The sequence below is a fragment of the Chrysochloris asiatica genome, unplaced genomic scaffold (genome assembly GCF_000296735.1).
Source record: "Chrysochloris asiatica unplaced genomic scaffold, ChrAsi1.0 scaffold00103, whole genome shotgun sequence".
Lineage (NCBI taxonomy): Eukaryota > Metazoa > Chordata > Mammalia > Afrosoricida > Chrysochloridae > Chrysochloris > Chrysochloris asiatica.
The window spans coordinates 8,214,399-8,235,301 of record NW_006408621.1 but is presented as its reverse complement, the minus strand read 5'-3'; the positions used below and the strand labels follow the sequence as shown (position 1 = coordinate 8,235,301).

At 43.2% G+C, this 20,903-nt stretch overlaps 1 protein-coding gene across 1 annotated transcript in view; it reads right to left on the bottom strand.

Annotated features, from left to right (window-relative positions):
• COLEC12 (collectin sub-family member 12) overlaps nucleotides 1-20,903 on the bottom strand; it is a 294,512-nt gene that overhangs the window by 8,103 nt on the left and 265,506 nt on the right. Inside the window, exons 8-10 of the mRNA XM_006867297.1 lie at nucleotides 15,828-16,316; nucleotides 14,812-14,948; nucleotides 13,049-13,158 (exon numbers count right to left, since the gene is read on the bottom strand). Of these exons, the coding sequence (XP_006867359.1) occupies nucleotides 13,049-13,158; nucleotides 14,812-14,948; nucleotides 15,828-16,316 (736 nt within the window). The remainder of the gene's footprint in view (nucleotides 1-13,048; nucleotides 13,159-14,811; nucleotides 14,949-15,827; nucleotides 16,317-20,903) is intronic.

The following is a 20,903-nucleotide window of genomic DNA, read 5'->3' as shown; positions in this document are numbered from 1 at the left end:
CCCAGGAACCCTGGAAACATTACCATTCACTGTTCCAGGGAGCTGGAAATACACAAGCACATCAGCTGGTGGGTGTGAACCTCCTCCAGGATTGTGGGTTTAGCCCACTGGAGGCAAAAAACCAATTTTCAATCTTAGAAATGTCTGCTTCCAACTTTACAACTTAGTACTTTCCCCTCAACCACAGACTCACTGCAGTCTCATGGCCAAGAAACTTCTGCTGGTAAGGGCCTGGCCTCACAGCAGGAAAATCTTAGTAGTGAGAAACATTTCTTTGCTGTAGAATTTTCTGTCACTACTCTGGTTTGTCTTGTGGAAGATTTCCTCTCTGGTGGCTTGAGGCTGTGCCACTCTGGTAGAAGTGTGACGCATGAATTAGAGTGGGTCATTATAGAATTACATGACGTCTAAGACTCTTCATCTAGCCCCCACCACTATGATCCCTTACTGTTAAAAACACTATATATAATTTATGGAACAGTTGACATGAACAGAAAACCAACCCATATTTACTTCGTGATTTAAAGATAAAAGCGGTAACTCTCAACTTGACAACATAAACAAATAAAACTCAAACCAGTTGCTGTGGAATTGGTTCCAACTCATGCCTGGTGTGGCGTTGTAGGATAAACACTGGAATGCTAACTACAAGGTTGGCGGTTCAAACCCATCAACCGCTCCCTGAAAGCACTGTACAGGGTTGTTATAAGTCGGAACTGACTCCATGGCACTTACCAACCACAACAGGGTAATCCATGTACATCAGAGTAGAATTACACCCCATAGGGTTTTCAGTGACTGGCATTTTGGAAATAGATCACTAATTGTTTCTCCTAAAGAATTTCTAGGTGGGTTCGAATCACCAACCTTTGGTTAGCAGCTGAATGCTTAACTGTTTGGGCCACTCCACTCCACTTGTCGTCCTGTGCAGTGCAATCAGGAAGTGACTCAAATATTAGGGAAGACTTCGAGAAGAATGCCACATCTCTTGGGGTCTAAAGTGGGGAAAGGGCAGGCAGGGTGAGCAGCGAGGCGACCTTACAGTCTGCTCTGAGAAACTGTGTAGAAACAATGTCCTATTTGTTCTGATATCCCCATACCTCTGCCAGATGACATAACTTATATTTCTTCTATTAAGAATAGTAATAGCATACTCCTGTTTCACTGCTTTTCCTGTTGTTTGTCTTTTTTTTTTTCTTTTCTTCCCATTTCATTGCTTTCTGGTCTTTATTCTTTCTTTCTACTTACTTGGGGGACAATTACTCTTTTTTAATCTACCCACTTAAGGTAGATGCTTAGATGAGTGACATTTGACTTTTTATCTTTTTTAATAAAAGCATTTTAAAGCTATAGATGTGCCTCTGTTTTTCCTACGTCTCACAGATTTTAATATGTTGTGCTTTTATTTGCTTCAAAACATTTTTGAACTCTCATCATGATTTATTCTTTGGCCCAAGAGTTGTTTGGAAATGTTATCATTTAATTTCCAAATATTTGAGGTATTTTCTAGATATCGCTCTCTGTTATTGATTTCTAATTTAATTCTGCTATGGTCTGAGAATATATACTACATAATTTCAACTCTTTTATTGAGACTTGTTTCATGGTCCAGCACACAGTTTTATCTTGGTAAATGTATCATATGCATTTGAAAAGAACGTATATTCATGGTTGTTGGGTAAAAGTATTCCATAATCAATACAAAGTTTAAGTATACTATATTCCTATTGATTTTTTCTATTTTCTTGAATTGAATACTGAGAATACAGTGTTGAGATCTCCAAGTGTAATTGTGAATTTGGCTATTTCGTCTTCCTGTTTTGTCAGTTTATCTTCCATGTACTTTGATGCTGTGCTAGTTGGTGTATGTGCATTTAGGACTGTGGTGTTCTCTTGATCATGACATGGTTCTGGAGAATAAGACCGCTTACTCTAGTCAACATACTTTAGGACAGCACGGAGACTGGCCCACAGAGACATCACTGATAATTCACCTACTATTATTAAGGACCATAGGTATTTGTTTGGAATAAAACCAAGGTGAGGGGATCCAATCTGCGATGAGGGGACTGGTGCTAACCCAGAAGGAAGTTTTTACAGGTCTGTGGTGAATTGACAACATCAGAACAGTGTTTGTGTGTGTGTGAATGTGTACAAGATGGCCAGCTGTCTTTCTTTGGAAAGAACTATTGGGTTTTCTTAATTGGCATGCAAAATCTTGATAATCTATGCCAGACCTCCAGTTTTTCTTTGGAAACTGTATAGGGCTTTGGATGAGAAGTACCTGGGAACCCTGTCAAGGGACTCATCCTGAGCCCATTGAAGATTTCAACTCATACCTGTCTTTTCCCTAATGGTCGCTTCTTTTTTTTTTTTTTTTAACTTTCTATTATGGATTGGGTGAAGGTTTATAGAGCAAATCAATTTTCCATTGTGAAATTCATACATATTTTATGTCATTGATTGTAATCTCCACAATGTTAATATTACTCATCCCACTTCCTCGCTGTGTTTCCTGTTTCCTTTCTTTACTAACCCTTCTGGATATTGTCCTTGGATAAATACTGACCTTTTGATCGCAAATGGTTGATTGTTCTAATAAGTATCTATCTTCCTGTGTTACTGTTCACATTGTTGTTGTTGTTAAGTGCCGTGGAGTTGGTTCCAACTCACAATGACCCTGTACAGGGTTTCCGAGGCTGTAAATCTTTATGGGAGCAGAAAGCCTCATCTTTCTCTCATGGAACAGCTGGTAGTTTCGAACTGCTGACCTTGTGGTTCACAGCCCAATTCATAACCACTGTGTTACTGTTTGGCTGAACAATGACCCAAGGGAATGAGTACAGCTCCAGGTTTGAAGGGAGACTACAGGCCACAGTATTGGGGTTCTACCAGTCTCTATCTGACCAGGAGGACTGCTTCTTTTTAATAGTCTGAGTTTTATTCCACATTTTCCCCCCACTCTCTCTAGAACCTTCTACTGTGATTCCTTTCAGAGGGGTCAGTAGAGTTCTGGTTTCAAGTCATGGAGACTGAAGTTTGCATAGAATATTAGTTCCTCTGGACTAATTACTTCCAGATATCTTAGATTTTCTTCACTCTTTTTCCTCTGGATAGATAGAAACCAACAGTAGTTACATTATTCCTTTGATGACTGCTCACAAGCTTTGACGACCCAAGTCACTGCTAATCAATGTAGGCTGTAGAATACTGTCATAGTGGACTAGGTTATGCCAACTGACCTTGCTGTCCCCTGAGACTACAGTCTTGAGCCTCCAGACTCAGCAACTCATTCCTTCAAGGGGCTGGGTTATGGCTAAGAAGTTTTTATAACTTTGTTTCCGATTGTTGTTGTTGTTAAGTGCCACTGATTCAATTCTAATTCTAGGTGACCCTATATATGGTTTCCAAGAAGTGGCTGGTGGGTTTGAACTGGTGACTTTGTGGTTAACAGTCCAGGGCTTATCCTACAGTACCACACCAGGACTCCAAATACATATGAGGGAGCTTCAAAAAGTTTGCAGAAATTTTTCATTATTTTTTAATTCAAGTTTTCAATGAACTTTACATATCCCTTTGTTTGTAGAAATATCCTCTGTCAAACCTATTCATGGGCATAGTCCCATTCTCCTCCCACACCTGTTTAGCTTACATATCTATAATCTACTCCTAGATTAGTTATTACTGTTATTGCAGCACTGTGTGTATATAATAGGATTCACCTTTGTTGTCTTTAACTCTGGTAGTCCTCCAGTGTTTTCCTTTGTCTTGGATAATTTTTTGCTGACCTCACCCTGACTGTACAAGGGTAAGTTGAAAAGTACTGCTACTGGGGTTCCAGTTCATACATGCTTGGTTTTATTCCAGACAAAACATGTTTAAACACATCTCTACAATCAGTGGATGTCTGGAGACAAGTTCTCTTCATAATATACTTACTTGTGTTAGTCTTCTTTGGTTACCTTAAAAAAACTGTTGTTGTTGTTAGATGTCATCGAGTCGGTACCGACTCGTAGCGACCTGATGCACAGCAGAAGGAAACACTGCCCAATTCTGGGCAAACCTCTTTTTGATATTCTCTGCTTTCAGCCAAGATCCATCGGACATCAGTAATCATATCCCTCATTCCAGAGCCTCTTCTGAATCCGGCTCAAACCTCTGGAAGTTCTCTGTCAATGTATGCTTGCAGCCGTTTGTGTATTACCATTAGCAAAACTTTACTTGCATGGGCTATCAAAGAGATTGTCTGATGATTTCCGCATTCTGATGGGTCCCTCTCTTTGGAATGGGCACAAATATGGCTCTCTTTCAATCAGTTGGCCAGATAGTAGTCTTCCAAATTTCTGGGCAGAGATGAGTGAGTGCCTCCTTACTTAAAAAAAAAATAGGCCCCCAAAACAGTAGTTTCCAAGGGGTTCTGCTCAGCCAGTTAAATTCAAGGGAGAGAATTCAGCCCGGAAAATTATGATGACTGTTTTCTGGGATTACAAAGTGGTAATCTTGATAGATTTTTCTTAAAGGACATAGATAATCACAGGGGTTTCTTATAAAGACATTTTAAGAAAACTGAAAATGCTGTTTGTGACAAAAAGGTCAGGAAAGTTGTGCTGAGGCCTGTTTTTCCAATATGTCAATGTACCTTCTATTCTTTGAAGGTAGTTACGGCTGTTCTATGAGAATTTCAATGGAAAACCGTATCCCATCTAACCTACAGCCCTAATCTTGCCCATTCAGAATTCTTTTTTGTTTCTAATACTTAGCACTGAAAAGGACCATGACTTGAATCCCTTTAGAAGGTCAAAACTGCTGTTTGGACATGGTGTAAATTGAAAAGCACAGAATTCTTTAGGGGAAGGGTTTGTTGTTGTTATGTGTCATCGAGTAGGTACCGACTCATAGCGACCCTATGCCCAACAGAAGAAAACACTGTCTGGTCCTGGGCAAACCTCACTATTGTTGCCACGCTTGAGTCCATCGATGCTGCCACTTAGCCAATCCATCTCGTTGGGGGCCTGCCTCTTTTTCTCTGACCCTCCACCTTACCAAACATGATATCCTTCTCCAGCGACTGGTCCCTCCTGACAATATGTCCAAAGTATGAGAGACGAAGTTTGGCTGCACTTCTTCCAACACAGATCTGTTTGTTTTTTTGGCAGCCCATGGCACTTTCAATATTCTCCTCCAACACCACAATTCAAAAGTATCAACTCTTCTACGGTCTTCCTTATTCACTGTCCAGCTTTTGCATGCAGATGAGGTTATTGGAAATACCATGGCTTGAGTCAGGGTTAGAGAGATGGAAACACTGCCTTCAGAAGTACATAGACTTAGAGGGAGGACATGTCAAGAAACAAGAATTTCACATTTTGATATTTTTGTTTAATAAAGGTTTCTATGATTTTATAGCAATACTTTTTGACTTACCCTGTGTATGGTTTTCCTTTTCACCCAAGTTAGTAAGTGCCTACCCTCTGGAGTCTAAGTGTGGCGCTGTAAGACAAGCACTGGGCAATCCACCAGCTATTCCTTGGAAACTCTATTCAGATAGCACTTAATAACAACAACAAATGAGTTGGAACCGACTTGCTGAAAACACACACAGACACACAAACAGTCACACACATACCTTTAAGTTAGTGATTTACCTTCTCTTCCCCTCCTACCACAGGTAACCACCAAAACAATTTTTGTTGTTGTTTTTTTGTGAAAACCTTTTCTTGACTATCTATAATAAGAATGGTGTCCTAAAACATTTGTCCTTTTTTGGTTGACTAGCTTCACTTCTGGTAGCGTAGTGGTTACGAATCGGGCTGTGAACCTCAAGGTCACCAGTTCGAAACTACCAGCGGTTCCACGGGAGAAAGGTGAGGCGTTCTGCTCCCGTAAAGATTTACAGCCTCGGAAACCCTGTGCAGGGTCGCTATGAGTCGGAACCGACTCCACGGTACTTAACAACAACAACAACAAGCTTCACTTAGTATGTCCTCCAGGTTCATTCATGTTATGAGCTGTTTTGCAGGTTCATTGTTACTCTTTAATAACATTGCATAGCATTCCATTGTGTGTACGTTTACCCATTCATCCTTCGATGGGCATTTAGGTTGTTTATGCCTTTTTGCTATTGTGATTAGAGCTGGATGACCATGAATACATATGTATCTATTCATGTTGCAGATCTTACTTCTCTAGGATATATACTTAGGAGTGGGATGACTGCACTAGATGGTATTTCTATTTTGAACTTTTTAAGGAAGAGTCATACTGTTTCCACAGAGGTTGTACATTTAATAGTCCTACCAGCAGCATATAAGGGTTCCAGTCTCTCCACATCCTCACCAGCATTTTTCTTGTTGTTTTTTGAATTTTTCTATTAATGCTGGAGTGAGATAATCTATCCTTGTTTTGACTTGTATTTCTCTAATGGCTAATGACCTTGAGCATTTCTTCATGCTTGCTGGCTGACTCAGGATCTTTGGTGACATGTGGCTCATGTCCTCTGCCAGTTTTAAATTGGATTATTTGTCTTTTTGTTGTTTGTTTCCTATAAATTTTGGAGGTCAGTTCCTTGTCTGATATGTCATTACCAAAATTTGCACCCCTCTCTGTGAGTTCTTTTTGCTCTTGGTGAAATCTTTTGATGTGTATAACTGTCTAATTTTTAGAAGATTCCAGTCATCTAGTCCAACTTCTACTATCTGTTAGTGCATTTATGCCATGTATTAGGTTGCCTAAGTGTGTCCCTATTTTTCTTTGATGGTCTTTTATAGTTTTAGATTTTGCATGTAGGTCTTTGATCCATTTTGAGTTTATTTTTGTATAAGGTGTGACATATGAGTCCTGTATCTTTTTTCTGCATATGAATATCCAGTTTTTCCAGCATCATTTGTTAGACTATCTTTTCCCCATTTAGTGAGTTTTTGGCCCTTTGTCATAGATCAGCTATGTATGGTGGTTGGTGGTTATGTGCCGTGGAGTCGGAACTGACTCATTGCAACCCTGTACAGGGTTTCTGAGGCTGTAAATCTTTACGGGAGCAGAAAGCCTCATCTTTCTCTCGCGGAACAGCTGGTAGTTGAGAACTGCCGGCCTCGAGGTTAGCAGCCCGATTTGTAACCACTATGGTACCAGAGCAGTCCTCAGCTGTCTATAGGTGGACAGATTTACTTCCGGGTTCTCAATTTTATTCTATTGAGCTATGTGTCTGTTGTTATACCAGTATCAGGTTGTTTTGGCTGCTGTAGCTGTATAGTAGTTTTAGATTGGGAAGTATGAGCTTTCTTACTTTGGTCTTCTTTTTCAGTAGTGCTTTGCTTATCTGGGTCTCTCCTTTACAAATAAAACTGGTGATTAGTTTTTCTACCTTTTTTAAAAAATGGTGATAGAATTGAGATCCTGTTCTTTTTTTTTCTATATTAAAGATTTACTATGCTTTTGGTGCAAGTTTACAGAGTAAATTAATTTTCAATAGTTTGGATACGAAGAATTCCATGACATTGGATGCATTCTCCACAATGTGCTAACCTTCCCCCTATTCCTGCCCTGGGTTCCCCTTTTCGTGTCACCCAAATTTTGACCCATTCCTGCCTTTGTTTTTAGGTAAATATTCTTTTGATCTCATGTAATCTGTTGCTCTAAGGAACATGTTCTTCTTGGGTGTTGTTGTTTTATTTTATGGGCCTGTTTAATGTTTGGCTGACAGGTGGTCTACAGGAATGGCTTCAAGTCTAGGTCTTAGGGTCATAGTCTAGAGGATTTCTCCAGTCTCTGTCAGATCATTAAGTCCGATCTTTTTTGTGAATTTGATTTTCTCTTCTGCATTTTTCTCTCACTCTGTTAGGACCTTCTGTTATTACATTCAGAGAGATTGGCAGTGGCAGCTGGGTATCGTCTAGTTCTTCTGATCTCAGGGTCACGGAGGCTGTGGTTCATGTGGTCCATTCATTCTTTGGACTAATTGCTCCTTTGAGTCTTTGGTTTTCTTCACACTTCTTTGCTCCAGATAGGAAGATCAATAGATGTATCTTAGATAGCTATTTGAAAACTTTTAAGACCCCGACACTACTCACCAAAGTAGAATGCAGAACTTTAGTCTTTCCAAACTAAGTTGTTGTTGTGAAGTGCCGTTGAGTCAATTCCGACTCATAGCGATCCTGTATAGGGTTTCCAAGGAGCAGCTGGTGAGTTTGAACCACCGACCTTGCAGTTCAAACGGCTTTGCAGTCTGGCGCATTAACCCACAGCGCCACACCAGTACCCCTTACAAACTATGTAGTACCAACTAACATAGATGTCCACCAGGTCTATGAACTGGCTTGCTCTTTTTTCAACTAGCCTGTCCTGTTTCAATGTAGAAATTACCATGTGATTCAATGAGTCAGGCATATGATTCACTGGGGATAAAGCTTAGTTCAGGTTTATCCTGGGTGACCCCTGCAGTCCTTGGCATCTTTTCCACATGACCACTGCTTTTTGTTTGCTTTTTATTTAAGCATTCTCGTTCTCAACTTTTTATTAGTAACCATAAAAACCATAAACAATTTCTAAAGGGCTATGTGTGTATTGGTGGCAAAAGGGTCAGAGGAAAGCTATTAAACGTAATTCCTCTGTCACCTTCATGCAGCAAGGCATGGGCAGGGGTCAGGTCCAGAAACCACTGTTGGGGCAGTAGGAAGAAGGTGGCTGGGCCAACACTTGGAGATCACAAAAGGGAAGAGGAGGAGGAGAGGTTTTGGGGGGCATTTGTACATGCGGGGAACCTTTGAAAGCCTGAAGTCTAGTCCCCATCACTTGGGTCTCTGGCACTAGATCATGGCAAAATATTTTTCTTTTCCAGAAGCCTATTTTGAGATCTGCCTGTGACCTTTCAATCAATACGCTGTAAAATGCATACATGTGGTACTTGCTGTTGTTAAGTGCCATTGAGTTAGGTCTGACTCATAGCGACCCCGTATAGGGTTTCCAAGGAACGACTGCTAAGGTTGAACTGCTGACTTTGTGGTTCAAACTGACTTTGTGGTCCATGCTTTATCCCACAGCATCACACCAGGACTAGCATACACACTAGGGAGTAGTATTCTGCAGGTAGTTGGGTGATGCAAATGGTTCTGCACCTGATTACTAACCTAAAGGAATGTGGTGGCTCCATAAGTTAAGCAGTAAACAATGACCACAAGATCAACAGTTCAAACTCACTACAGGAGAAGGATGAGGCTTTCTGCTCCTGAAAAGATTTAAAGTCTTAGAAACCCTATATAGAGTCACAATGAGCCCGAACCACTTTGATGGCATACAACTAACCTAAACGTTGGTGGTTTGAACCCATCCACTGACCACATGGAAGAAAAGCCTGGAATCTGTTTCTGTAGAATAACAGCCAAGAAAACCCTAGGTAGCACATGGGGCTGCCATGAGTCAGAATCCATTTGACAGCAACAGGTTTTTAGTTTTTATTATCCTGCAGTTGCTGTTATATATAATATTTATGATTATGCCAATATTAGTAATAATAATAGGAATATTTGTTGCGGCTATTGTTAAGTGATGTTGACTCAGTTCTGACTCATACCAACCCTGTACAGGGTTTCTGAGGAGTAGCTGGTGGGTTTGAATTGCTGATCTGTTGGTTAGCAGTCCAGTGCTTATCCTACTAGGTAACATTTCTCGAGTACTACCTGTGTGCCAAGAATGATACTAATGCTGGAAAAATGGAGGAAGATAAAGGAATTTTTTCCATGAACTTTTTGAAGTCCTCTTGTAGATAATTTTCTCATTTTACTTTCACAACACAGAGGCTGGGACTTTCGTGATATTCATTTCATCACTGGAGCACGTGAAGATTTTGCATGGTGCATAACTTGCGGCAGCTCACATAACGATGGAGTGCTGAGCCAAGACCTTGAACCCAGAAATCATTGATTCCGGAGCCTGGACTCTCTCCACGTGCCTGCACTAGCTCTTTGTCTCATCTGTGCCATGTTTATTATTGTATGTCAAGTTAAGTTAGCTTTCCATTATTGAGACTTCATAATATGTTTGCTTAATTTATTCTTGCTTTTAAAATTTGATTCTGAAGCTTTGGCCATCCTAAGTGTTCCTTTCTGAGGAAAATGAGACGCAGGGTCAGGGCTCTGTCTGGGTGTCGGAGCCAAGCCTCTGGGGGGAGCTCCGGGGTAGTGGCTGTGTCTGGGGACTCAGTTCCAAATAAAAGTATCTCAATCCTTCTGAGGGTCCCAGGTGCCACTGCTGGCAGGCTCCTCTAAAATCACCTAATTATCAATGGAGCCTAGGGAAGAGGAGAAGAGTTTCATCCTGGGAGAGCTGGCACTGACAATGATGTTCCTGCTCAATCCATTCCACGTGGGCCAATACAGTGTGTTCTTGGAGTCAGACTTAAGATTGAATTTCTCAGTGAGTCTAACCCAGAGCTTGTTTGCATTTATGGCAGTAAGAAAAGTGGAGGAGACAGATTTTGTTTTTCAGCTGACTTGCTTTACAAAGAAGATCTTGGCAACTTCTGTCAAAGAAATAGATGTACCTTTTCATCATCTCTGCCTATTCCCCCACCTCTGACCCTCTGCTGTTTTTTAGATGCTACCTCATAACTCTTCATTTGTGGGGCACCTAGCCAGGCTGGGCCTTTCCTTGGGTAGCTCAGGCAAACCTCCATGGTGCCAGCTGGGGGGTAGCCTCCTCTCCCGAGGAGAAGCACAGAGAGAACAGCCCTTAACAGGTACCCGCTCGCCCTTGGGTCAGTTTGAGCCTCACGTGGAATTGACCTAAAATCCCAAGTGTTCTGCCTCAATGCTTGGCCTCTTGCTTTGTAAAAATGAGATGATCTTAGTCAGATTTTCACCTACATCCTCTAATGATGCTCTTCAAATTGAGGAGATGCAAGCACTCATCCACCTGTGTCTCCCCAGGTGTATAGCACACACATGCGCACAGAAGCTTTGCAAAAACCCCACGTGGCCTGTCACCTCTGGGTCCTTACTCCCTGCTCTTGAGTGGATACGATTCTGTGCCTCAGGAGTATGACACTGCCTTAGGCCTGAAGCACCACACTTTTTGTATCCCAGGCTGGCAACACCACCAGTGAGGAAGCTGCTTGGCCTCTGGCCACCTTCAAAAATTTCTTTCCAAGGCTGCAAGGCTGCACTGCAGGGTCCTGCTTGTCTGTGTCATATGCTCTAATGACTACTCATAAGTGGACTTACATGTATTCTGTTCCATTTGGGTCATTATTGTTTGCATAGTTTTGCATCCACTAGAGGCAAAGCAGGAGAAAGAAAGAGTAAAATTGAAACGGGCACAGTTTAGTCAGCTGGGACTAATGTTATAGATTGCACTGTGCCCTCCACAAAGATATGCTGCATCCCTACCCCTTGTACCATATTTTGAAGATGTTGTCAGTTAAATTAATGAGATTATACAGGAGTAGGTAGGTCATAATTCCTTCTGAGTGATGTCTTTTAACAGGGGAGGACAGACAGACACAGAGACACATGTAGGGGGAAGTCAGATGCCATGTAAAGATGTATCTGCAAGCTAAGAAACATCTGCAGCTACCAGAAGCTGGCAGACACAGGAAGACTCTTCCCCTACAACCTTCAGAGAAAGCATCCCCCTAATCACATGGTGCTTTGAACTTCTTTACTTCAGAACTATGAGATCATAAATTTCTGTTCATTAATGCCACTCACTTTTTGGTATTTATAGCAGCCGTTGGAGACTAAGACAGGTAGGGTCAAGATGAGACTCATGGAGCCTCCATTCCTGTCCCCCCGCCCCACCCCAGTGCTCCATGAAAATGAAATGGTCCTAGTCTTCGTTGCTGCCTTTATAGAACTTGGGTCCCATCTGAGTCTCAAGACAGCTTAAATCATTCAGAAAATGGTTCTCTCAATGCGGTTCTGTTTGTGGTCTACTCGAACACCTAGTTTGTATGAGGGTCATAAATCATATTTTAAAATCACACTCTGGGCAGAACCTGTTCTGCCACAGAGGCACCGACTGCCATTCTGAAGCGCTTCTCAGAGACATTTCAAGGTGAACTCGGCCTGTGCCTGGAGCGGTTAGGGCCCTGTTAGCTCTCGTTGTTGTTGTCAGGTGCCATCGAGTTGGAACCGACTCAGAGCGACCCCATGCACAGCAGAACGAAACAATGTCCGATCCTGGGCCAACCTCACTACCGCTGCCACATTTGAGTCCATCAATGATGCCACCTGGCCGATCCATCTCGTTGGAGGTCTTCCTCTTTTTCTCTGACCCTCCACCCTACCCAGCATGACATCCCTCTCCAACGACTATTCTCTCCGGACAATATGTCCAAAGTAGGAGAGACGAAGCTTAGCCATCCTGGCCTCCAAGGAGCACTCTGGCTGCACTTCTTCCAAAACAGATCTATTGGTTCTTTTGGCAGTCCATGGCACTTTCAGTATTCTCCTCCAACACCACAACTCAAAGGCATCAATTCTTCTAGGATCCTCCTTATTCACTGTCCAGCTTTTGCATCCATATGAGGCTATTGAAAACACAATGGCCTGGGTCAGGCGCACCCTAGTCCTCAAGCTGACATCTCTGCTCTTCAATACTTTAAAAAGTTCCTGTGCAGCAGATTTGCCCAGTGCAATACGTCGTCTGATCTCTTGACTGCTACTTCCGCGAGTGTTGACAGTTGATCCAAGAAGAATGAAGTCCTTGACAACTTCAATCTTTTCTCCATTGATATAGAACATAAAGAACACACCTCAGCCAGCAGTGCCCTTCGGTGTAGTTTTAGGAATCACTTATCATGTTTTTTCTTTGCAATGAAAAAATTTCAATTCCACAAAAAGAAAAACAAAACTAAAACCTACTTTACAGCATACAGAGCCTCAACCCACCATGTCCCTTCACAGAACTAAGAACCATGTAACTGAGACCCAGGCTCTCAGTGTGAGCTGAGTGTCTAGGAACGAAGGTTACTAATAAAGAACTCCTAGGGGACTGGGTAAGAGGTGCAAAGCAGAAGAGTTGGCATCTCCCAGTGTGGCAGATGCTGAGCACTCACTTATACTCTGGTGACGTCCCGTCCAGCCATTTCCATTCATTCTCCTGCTCTGAGTCCGTGAGGCCAATCCAGTGGCTGTCTTTCCCTACAATCTGCTTTTTAATCCATTGCTGAAAAAAAAGAGTGAAAGTGCGTTATTATTTCTGGGAACAGATGCCAAGGGACTTTTAAAGAACGTTTAGAAAAAAGGACAATTTAAAAGATGACATTTGTTGGAACATGGACACCATTCTTACTTTTCTCTTCTTCACTATACTTGTATTGTACTGCTTTTGGGGCTTTGGAAGTTTTCCTTTTGGTTTACAAGTGATATGAAAGTGGTGCTCTTCCTCAACTCACCTAGATAACTCAATGAATTCCACTAGGCTTCTTTTCCTGTCCACTGTCCAGCCCTTCCTTGTCCTAATTACACCATTACCATATCACCATGGAGCCCTTGCTTTGGGCTGGGTACCACACCAGGTGTGCTGCCTGGATTGTGTCTTTCAGTCCTTATGACAACATAGGTGACAAAGATAACAGGACTCCCAGTGTGGTGCAAATCGTTAAGCGGTGGCTGGAAGCTTGAGTGCACACTGGTGAGTCCAACCAGAGGCACCTTGAAGAAATACCTAGTCATCTACTTGTTAAAAATCAGCTGTTGTAAACCCTATGGAGCCTAGTTCTACTCTGACACACATCCCATGAGTTGGACTGACTCAAAAAAAAACAGAAAACAGAAATACCACGTGGTTGAGCTGTGACAGGACTCAGGTCTGAATGTTGTAAAGCCCAGGAACCTAACCACTCTCCTTTATATGTTCAATCCTGGTCAGTAACTGCAAGGAGCAACTGTTTGCAAGGCTGTCTCCAAGAGACCCTTACAGAAGGCCACCGAAGAGTGTAGTACTCAAGAGTAAGCACTTGTATTGCTACTAAAAAGACCTCAGTCTCAGTCTGAGATCTGCATTTACTAGTTGTGCCATGAGTAAATCACTTAAACTTTGCGGGGCCTTGGTTTTCTTATCTGTAAAATGGGGATAATAGTATCTGTGTTCTAGGGTCGCTGTAAGGTTTAATGAAAACAAGGCCTCACACAATGCTTGACACATAACCAGTTGCTATTGAGCTAATTTTGACTCATGGCAACCCCACATGTGTCAGAATAGAACTTCTTTACAGGGGATTCAGTGGTGTATTTTTGAGATGTAGATGACCAGTCCTTTCTTCCACAGTGCCTCTGGCTACGGTTAGAAACTGAGCACATTAACCATTTGCACTGCTCATGGACCACGAGTGCCTAATGCGTGGCCATCACCCATGGACAGTACCCATCACGTGGTCACTTTCATCATGTGTAGCTCTGCCTCGATGGCCTTCTTGGCTCTTTTCTGATGCTGCTGGGGGTCCACATGTCTGTTCCCTTGCATCTCATCCCACTCCTATGGTATCATGCCTCTTGCTTCTCTCTGCACAGGTGCCTGGGACTAACCCACAGGCTTCTCCTCTGTGTTCTGACTCTCCTGACAGCCACCGGGAGGAGCTAGGCATCTCCAGGCTTGATAAGCAGTGTCTTCCAGGAGGAAGCATGAGGACATAATTTCCATGCCATGAATACTTCTAGACACTGGATAGCCTCCAAATCTCCATAATGGACCCTTCTGGGTATGTTTATGTGAATACAAATTCTTGATGTCTTTGAGTCCCCAGTAATCATGCTCTTTCCAGATGTAAGCGATCCTTAAATTATAGTTTTCCCCAAACCAAGTATGCTGCAAACATACCTGTTCATCTCTTGTATTTATGTACACAAGATGTGAAGACTTGTCTTCACAAAAAAGTTTGGCATCATCAAAAATTTCTCTCTCAACCGAAAAATAGTAGCATTTGTCTGTGAAGTTCTTCCAGTGAGGAGGACAGCCTAGGGGTGCAAAGATTTAAAGCACAGGTAAAAATACGCCAAAAGCACCATGCTTTTCCTTCAGATATACTTAAGAGCTTAAACTGCAAGCAAGTATAGTTCCCATATCTGTGTGTGGAGCCCATGGCTGCAGTCCACTGACATGCTAGGAACAAAGACACTCGAGTACAGAGTAGTGCGGTGCGGGTTACACAGTAGTTAAAACCACATAGTCTGGAAAATATCTGTGACTGGGTCTTTGTTCCTCTGCATCTGGAGGAGTCTTTATAATGACAGAAGCAACAACAAAAACAAGGCAGACACAGATGTTCAGTGTAATCTGTAATCATATGGAACCTATAAACAACTAGCTGTGGGAACCTAGACCCAAACTTGCACTCCTAAAACAGCAGCGATAAACTGGATCAAGTGGAATTGGGCTTGGGTCAAAGAGAAAATAGGTTTTGTCATGAAAAACAGTAGAACATTTTGCAAAAAGGTTTAGTTAAAGGAATCAAGGCACCCTAACACCTTCTTAAAAGAAATCACATCTGGGTGCCAAGAATAGAGCCCCATCTGCATGCTGATGTAGTTAACTGGGGAAGGGCCCATGCCCTGGGTGGAAAGCAGAAAGGGGGGGCAGGAGGGTCAGAGGTGATCAGTTTCAGGTTTCCATAAAGGAAATGTTTGGGACATTTAGTCTTCTGGGCCCTAACTGGCTAAATAAGTAAGAGCAAGAGGACTTGATCAGGTGCCCACGTGAGGGCGAGGGCGAAGGCGAAGGCTGCAGGGGTCCGTGCGTTATTTCCCACACAAGGTTTTCGCTGACAAGTAAGAGGGGCTGCCAAGAGTGTGCATGTGGAGGGTGTACTGCCCACCCAGTAAGGGGCTCATACTTACCGTTGGCCTCTGGTGCTGAGGTTGGCACATTCTGCAGGGCCAGGGGCACGGCTGCACCTGATGGGCCCGGGGGGCCGGGAGGGCCTTTTGGACCAGGCAGGCCTGGCACCCCTGGCAGACCTGGCAATCCCCGGGGTCCAGGTACTCCAGGCTCCCCCACAGTGCCCTGTAGGCCTTGGAAGCCGGGAGGGCCCTGGGGGCCAGCAGGTCCATCCTTGCCTGGTGGGCCTGAAGGTCCTGGATCCCCACTGGGGCCCTGAGGGCCAGGCTTCCCTGGGGACCCCCGGGACCCCTTAGGGCCTTGTGAGCCTTTGGAGCCTTTCCCGCCGCGTTCTCCAGGGGGGCCAATAGGTCCGATTGGGCCTCTCTCACCAGCTGGGCCCGGAGGACCCGGCTCCCCCTTCTCTCCTTTCTGTCCTTTGTTGCCAGTTGGACCAGGCGGTCCCTGGGATCCTCTGTCACCTTTGGCACCCCTGGGACCAGGAGGACCTAAAATAGGAAGAAATGTGAATGGCATGAACATGACATCCAGTGTGACTGATGCTGTCTGATAAGCTCATTTCAGAAAATCTCCAACTGAGAAAAATCTAGACACACACAACAAATATACTTAGGACTGATTACTGTGTTACCATACAACTGCTAAAAGTATTTAATAAACATATTCCTCCTGCTTCAACAAGCTTGTAGGAAACATCTTAACGATGCAGAACTCTTTCTGTCCCACAGACATTTCAGGGGAGAACTATCTGCATGTTGACCCTGGCAACTTCGTGATCCTCACCACCTACATGACTCCCACCATCCACTTAGGTAGGGCTCTCTGGTTCTGAGATATCTGGGCTACCCGGCCACCATCACAAAGACTTCCAGGTTGGGATCAGGTTTCCCTCTCACTTACGTACTTGATACGTTTGCAATCTTTTATGAAGGCACCCTGTAAGGTGTGTGTGGTACAGAGTTGAACTAAGATGCAATCAAGTGTTGACAGGCACTTGCCTGTTAACTCCTCCCTCTTTGCTGCATCCCACCTTATATTCTTGTCCCCTCACCCCAATTCAGTGCTGCGGGGGTTGGGCTTTGTGGCCATAGTATACAGGTGCCCAAACTTTCTGGTTGGTCTAATAATAAAAATATGGAAGGTGAGCTAGAAAAGAAACAGGTAGATCATCTTATTGGCAGGAAAGAAAAAGTAAAAAAAAAAAAAAAAAAACACCCCCCTAAACCTCAACTCTACACCATTTTCTGCCAAAGGAGGATGTGGTGAAATTAACTCCCCTCTGTGTTTGCCTTGAGTCTTCAGTCAAATACCTTGAGTGATTCCCTGTCTAAGCCACAAGGAGTTACTTCTGCTCTAGTTTTCTACCCCAGTGAATGTGTGACTCTTCTTACAACTGATCACATTTCCTGGGTAAAATATAAACAACTTAATGGTTTGATATTTTTTTTTGTCTGGCCATGGGCTTCAGCCTGTCTGTATTTGGTCTATTTTATACAATTTGAACAATGAACCTATGCAAACAAAATGACGATAGCCTACTTGGAGCCCCAGTGGTACAGTGGTTAAGTTAACACTGTTAACTAAAACATCGGCGGTTTGAACTACCAATCTCAGTGGGAGACAGATGTGCAGCAGGGCTGGCTCCATAGGGATTTCCAGCCTTGGCAACCCTGTGGTGCTGTTCTACTCTGTCCTACTGGGTCTCTGAGTCAGAATGGACTTCCATCAATGGGCATGAACGTACAGCCTACTATACAAATGAAGGGAGTGTGCTTTGCTGAGAGGAGATTTATCAGTGTGTGGCTCCGGTGGGCCAGGAGTTTTTATTTTTATATTCCTACTCTTCACTTATTGAACCATCTTGTTATCCAGCATTTCACATTTATGAAAACAGTACATAAATCTACTAACTATTCTGTGCATCAGCCTGGTTTTCTTTCCCACATGCTGCTCCCACCCAGAGTCAGCCATGTCTGTGAGGCTGGCAGCTGAAACACTCAGCTCTCGTGCAGGTCTCTGGTCAGACTCATTCCACTGTTGTAGCTCTTCATGTAAAACAGGCAACTGAGGTGGATTTTGAGGGCTCGATTGCAAGGTTGGTTTGAACCACAAGGTCAGCAGTTCAAGCTCACCAGCCGCCACATATATTTGAAACACTATACAGGGTCGCTAAGGGTCAGAACCGACTTGACGGCACTTAACAACAAATTCTGAGAAGGGCCAGTGAGTGACTGGAGTGAGGGGCAAGAGGAGGTAGACATGCGGGGAAGTTACTGGTGTTCTCTTGTACTTAAGTGTTCTGGAGGGAACAAGTCCTGTAGCACAAAGGGTACTGGGGGCAATCTGGGGCTGAAGGCTGCAGCAGAAGGCCACTGTCCCCTCCTCCTCTTTGGCCTGGGCTGAGAGCTTCTCTTGTGAGCAGCTGTTAGTCTCCAGGCTCTTGGTCTTGGATTCCAAGTCTTCCAAGACCAGCAGCACATAGTTCATTTCCACTGGCTCCTTTCCAGACTGTGGGAACACTGAAGACAACGAGAAGTCTGAAAGGGACCTGGGGCAGAGTCAATGGTGACAGGAGACACCTGCTGCTAGAGGCAGCTAGGTGGGCTGAACAAAGCTGCTATACTGCTTATGAGCTGGGTTAGTTAGGGATGCACAGGCTGAGGCAGACAGGCCTGCACAGCTGAGAGACAGAGGGCCTGCTGGTCTGCACTGCCAAGAGGAGCTGAGAGAGTGCTTCTTCACTTCTGGGGAGCCTTCTAGATTTTGTCTATATGGTTCCTGTCCCTGATCCAAGTTGCACCCTGTTCCATTCTTAAGAACCCACTTAAAGACAAGTAGAGTGTCATGATAGGGATGACTAGTTTGAGACTGGAGGTATGTCTGATCACCACCTCATGGGAATTAGCTTTGGACTGATCCTGGTTCTTATCCCTAAAATACCTAGACAAGTTCTGATGCTAGTGCTGCCATGTTACCAAGGTAAAAACAGTTCTCCCTTTTGAAGAAAAGGAGTATGAAGTGAGAGATGGTAAATATCTGCTCATTGCACAAAGAAACTCACTTAACAGGATTATTTTGCTTTCTTTAATCTCTCAGGACATTATGTTGTTGATATTGTTAAGTGCTGTCAAGTTGCTTTAGTCGCATAGCGATGCTGTGTAGGGTTTTCGAGGAGCAGCTGATGGGTTTAAGCCACAGATCTTGTTGTTAGCAGTCCAGTGCTTTTCCTATAGGGAACTTCAAATATATATACCATGACCAGAACTGTGCAGTGGATGACAGCTCTCAAGGTACTTTCACATATTATTTCCTTTAACCCCTGTCCATACCATATCATTCCCATAGCACATTCGAGGATACTTTGGGCCAAAGGCACCAAGCTATTTGTCCCAGGTTACTAAGAACAAATGTGCCCATAAAGGTGGGCTAGGGAAGAAAATCAGGTGGATCATCTAGTTGTGTCGGAGAAACAGACACAATTCCTTCTCTCAGGACAACCACAACCTGGTTGAGGGCTCAGGTCTTCAGATGTGCAAATAAATGCATTAGGGGACACATTTCTCAAAATATTTTATTCCTCTACCTGCTAGTGTTTCTGAGATTTTCATACTCTATATGAAGAAGTGAAAGAGACTCACGCTTGTTCTATAAAAACAGAAACCCTTGAAGGCTGGCAGAGCAGACATGCTGGTCGATGAAAGATGGGTAGGACACCCACTCTATGATCATTTTTACTCCCCTACACCTGCCTCCAGAGTTCACAAAACTATGAAGCAACTCTTTCCATGTATGTAGGGAGATCGCCACAATATCCTTCATGGCCCCAAATTCAACTCATTCAGATCTCCCTTTGCAGGAATCTGGACTCTCAGAGTTAGTTTTCCTTAAGGCTGCTGTGGAATGATTTACTGGCAGGACCCTGTACTGAACTAGAATAAAGTTTATACTAATGGTTAAACCACACCAGTTGCCTTCAGTGTTTTCGAGATGAGTTGTGGACAAGGTAGCATATGCATTCCCCAATGATGGATGCAGCATTACACAAGATTCTAGAGAAATAATGGTGATAACAGCTTGAGACAAAATATACTTGAACTTATTTGGAACAACAGCAAAATAAAAGTAATTTTTCTTCTTAACTATTTCTCAGTTTTATTTGTGGTCTATGTTTAACCTTAAGACATCTCATAAAGATGATGGTCTATTGAGAAAGTCAAGGGCTTGAGAAATTCTTTGTTTTCTTTGACTTTTGCCAATAATCCCTTACATCAGCGATTGATGCAAGTTATGGGACATGTGTGCCATGAAATAGCAACTGTTGAAGGCTTATTTGCCTGGTAAAAAGGACTGAAATGATGAGGAGTCCTGTTTCTTCCATAATACCTTCCTCTGGTTTCTGACAGAATTCCAAAGATATACAAGTCTCTCTTCCTCTCATAATATGAACCTGAAATACTCTGCTTCCTGGGTGACAGCTTTTCATGAATTTTAGCTTACAGTGTTCAGCTATTTCCCTCCGAACTGGACTTGGTTCTTGAATTCCCCCACCCTATGCTCACCTAAGTCATGGTGTCTTTTAAAAGGGTGCTATCCACTGTGGACCCCAGGGCAAGATATCAATTTCCAGATTTTGTTAAGGAAGAGGGAGAAGATGCAAACTTTTGATTTTGATACAGGTCCAAATTCTTACTTGTAACTGATTTCCCAGTTAAATTAGTAGAAAAATGGAATTTCAACATGAAGCATTAAATCCACCCAAACCAGGATACTTGTCTCTTTTTTAATAAGACCATTTTAAATATTCATGGTTGTAGAGAAACTGCCAGCAAAAATATTGTTCTTCATGTCTTCACCCACAGCTGCTGAAGCCTTGAAGAAACCCATGAGAGAGCTACAGAAGGAACCTACACGCTCTTCCTTTTGATGCTGGACTAAATGAACATGCATTTTATATGTCTCACAGGTACTAGGAAGGAGCACTGTTGTAGTGGGTTGTGTTGGACAGCTCACCACAAAATTAGCAGTTAGATTCTAACAATCACTCCACGTGAGAAAGATGAAGCTTTCTGCTCCTA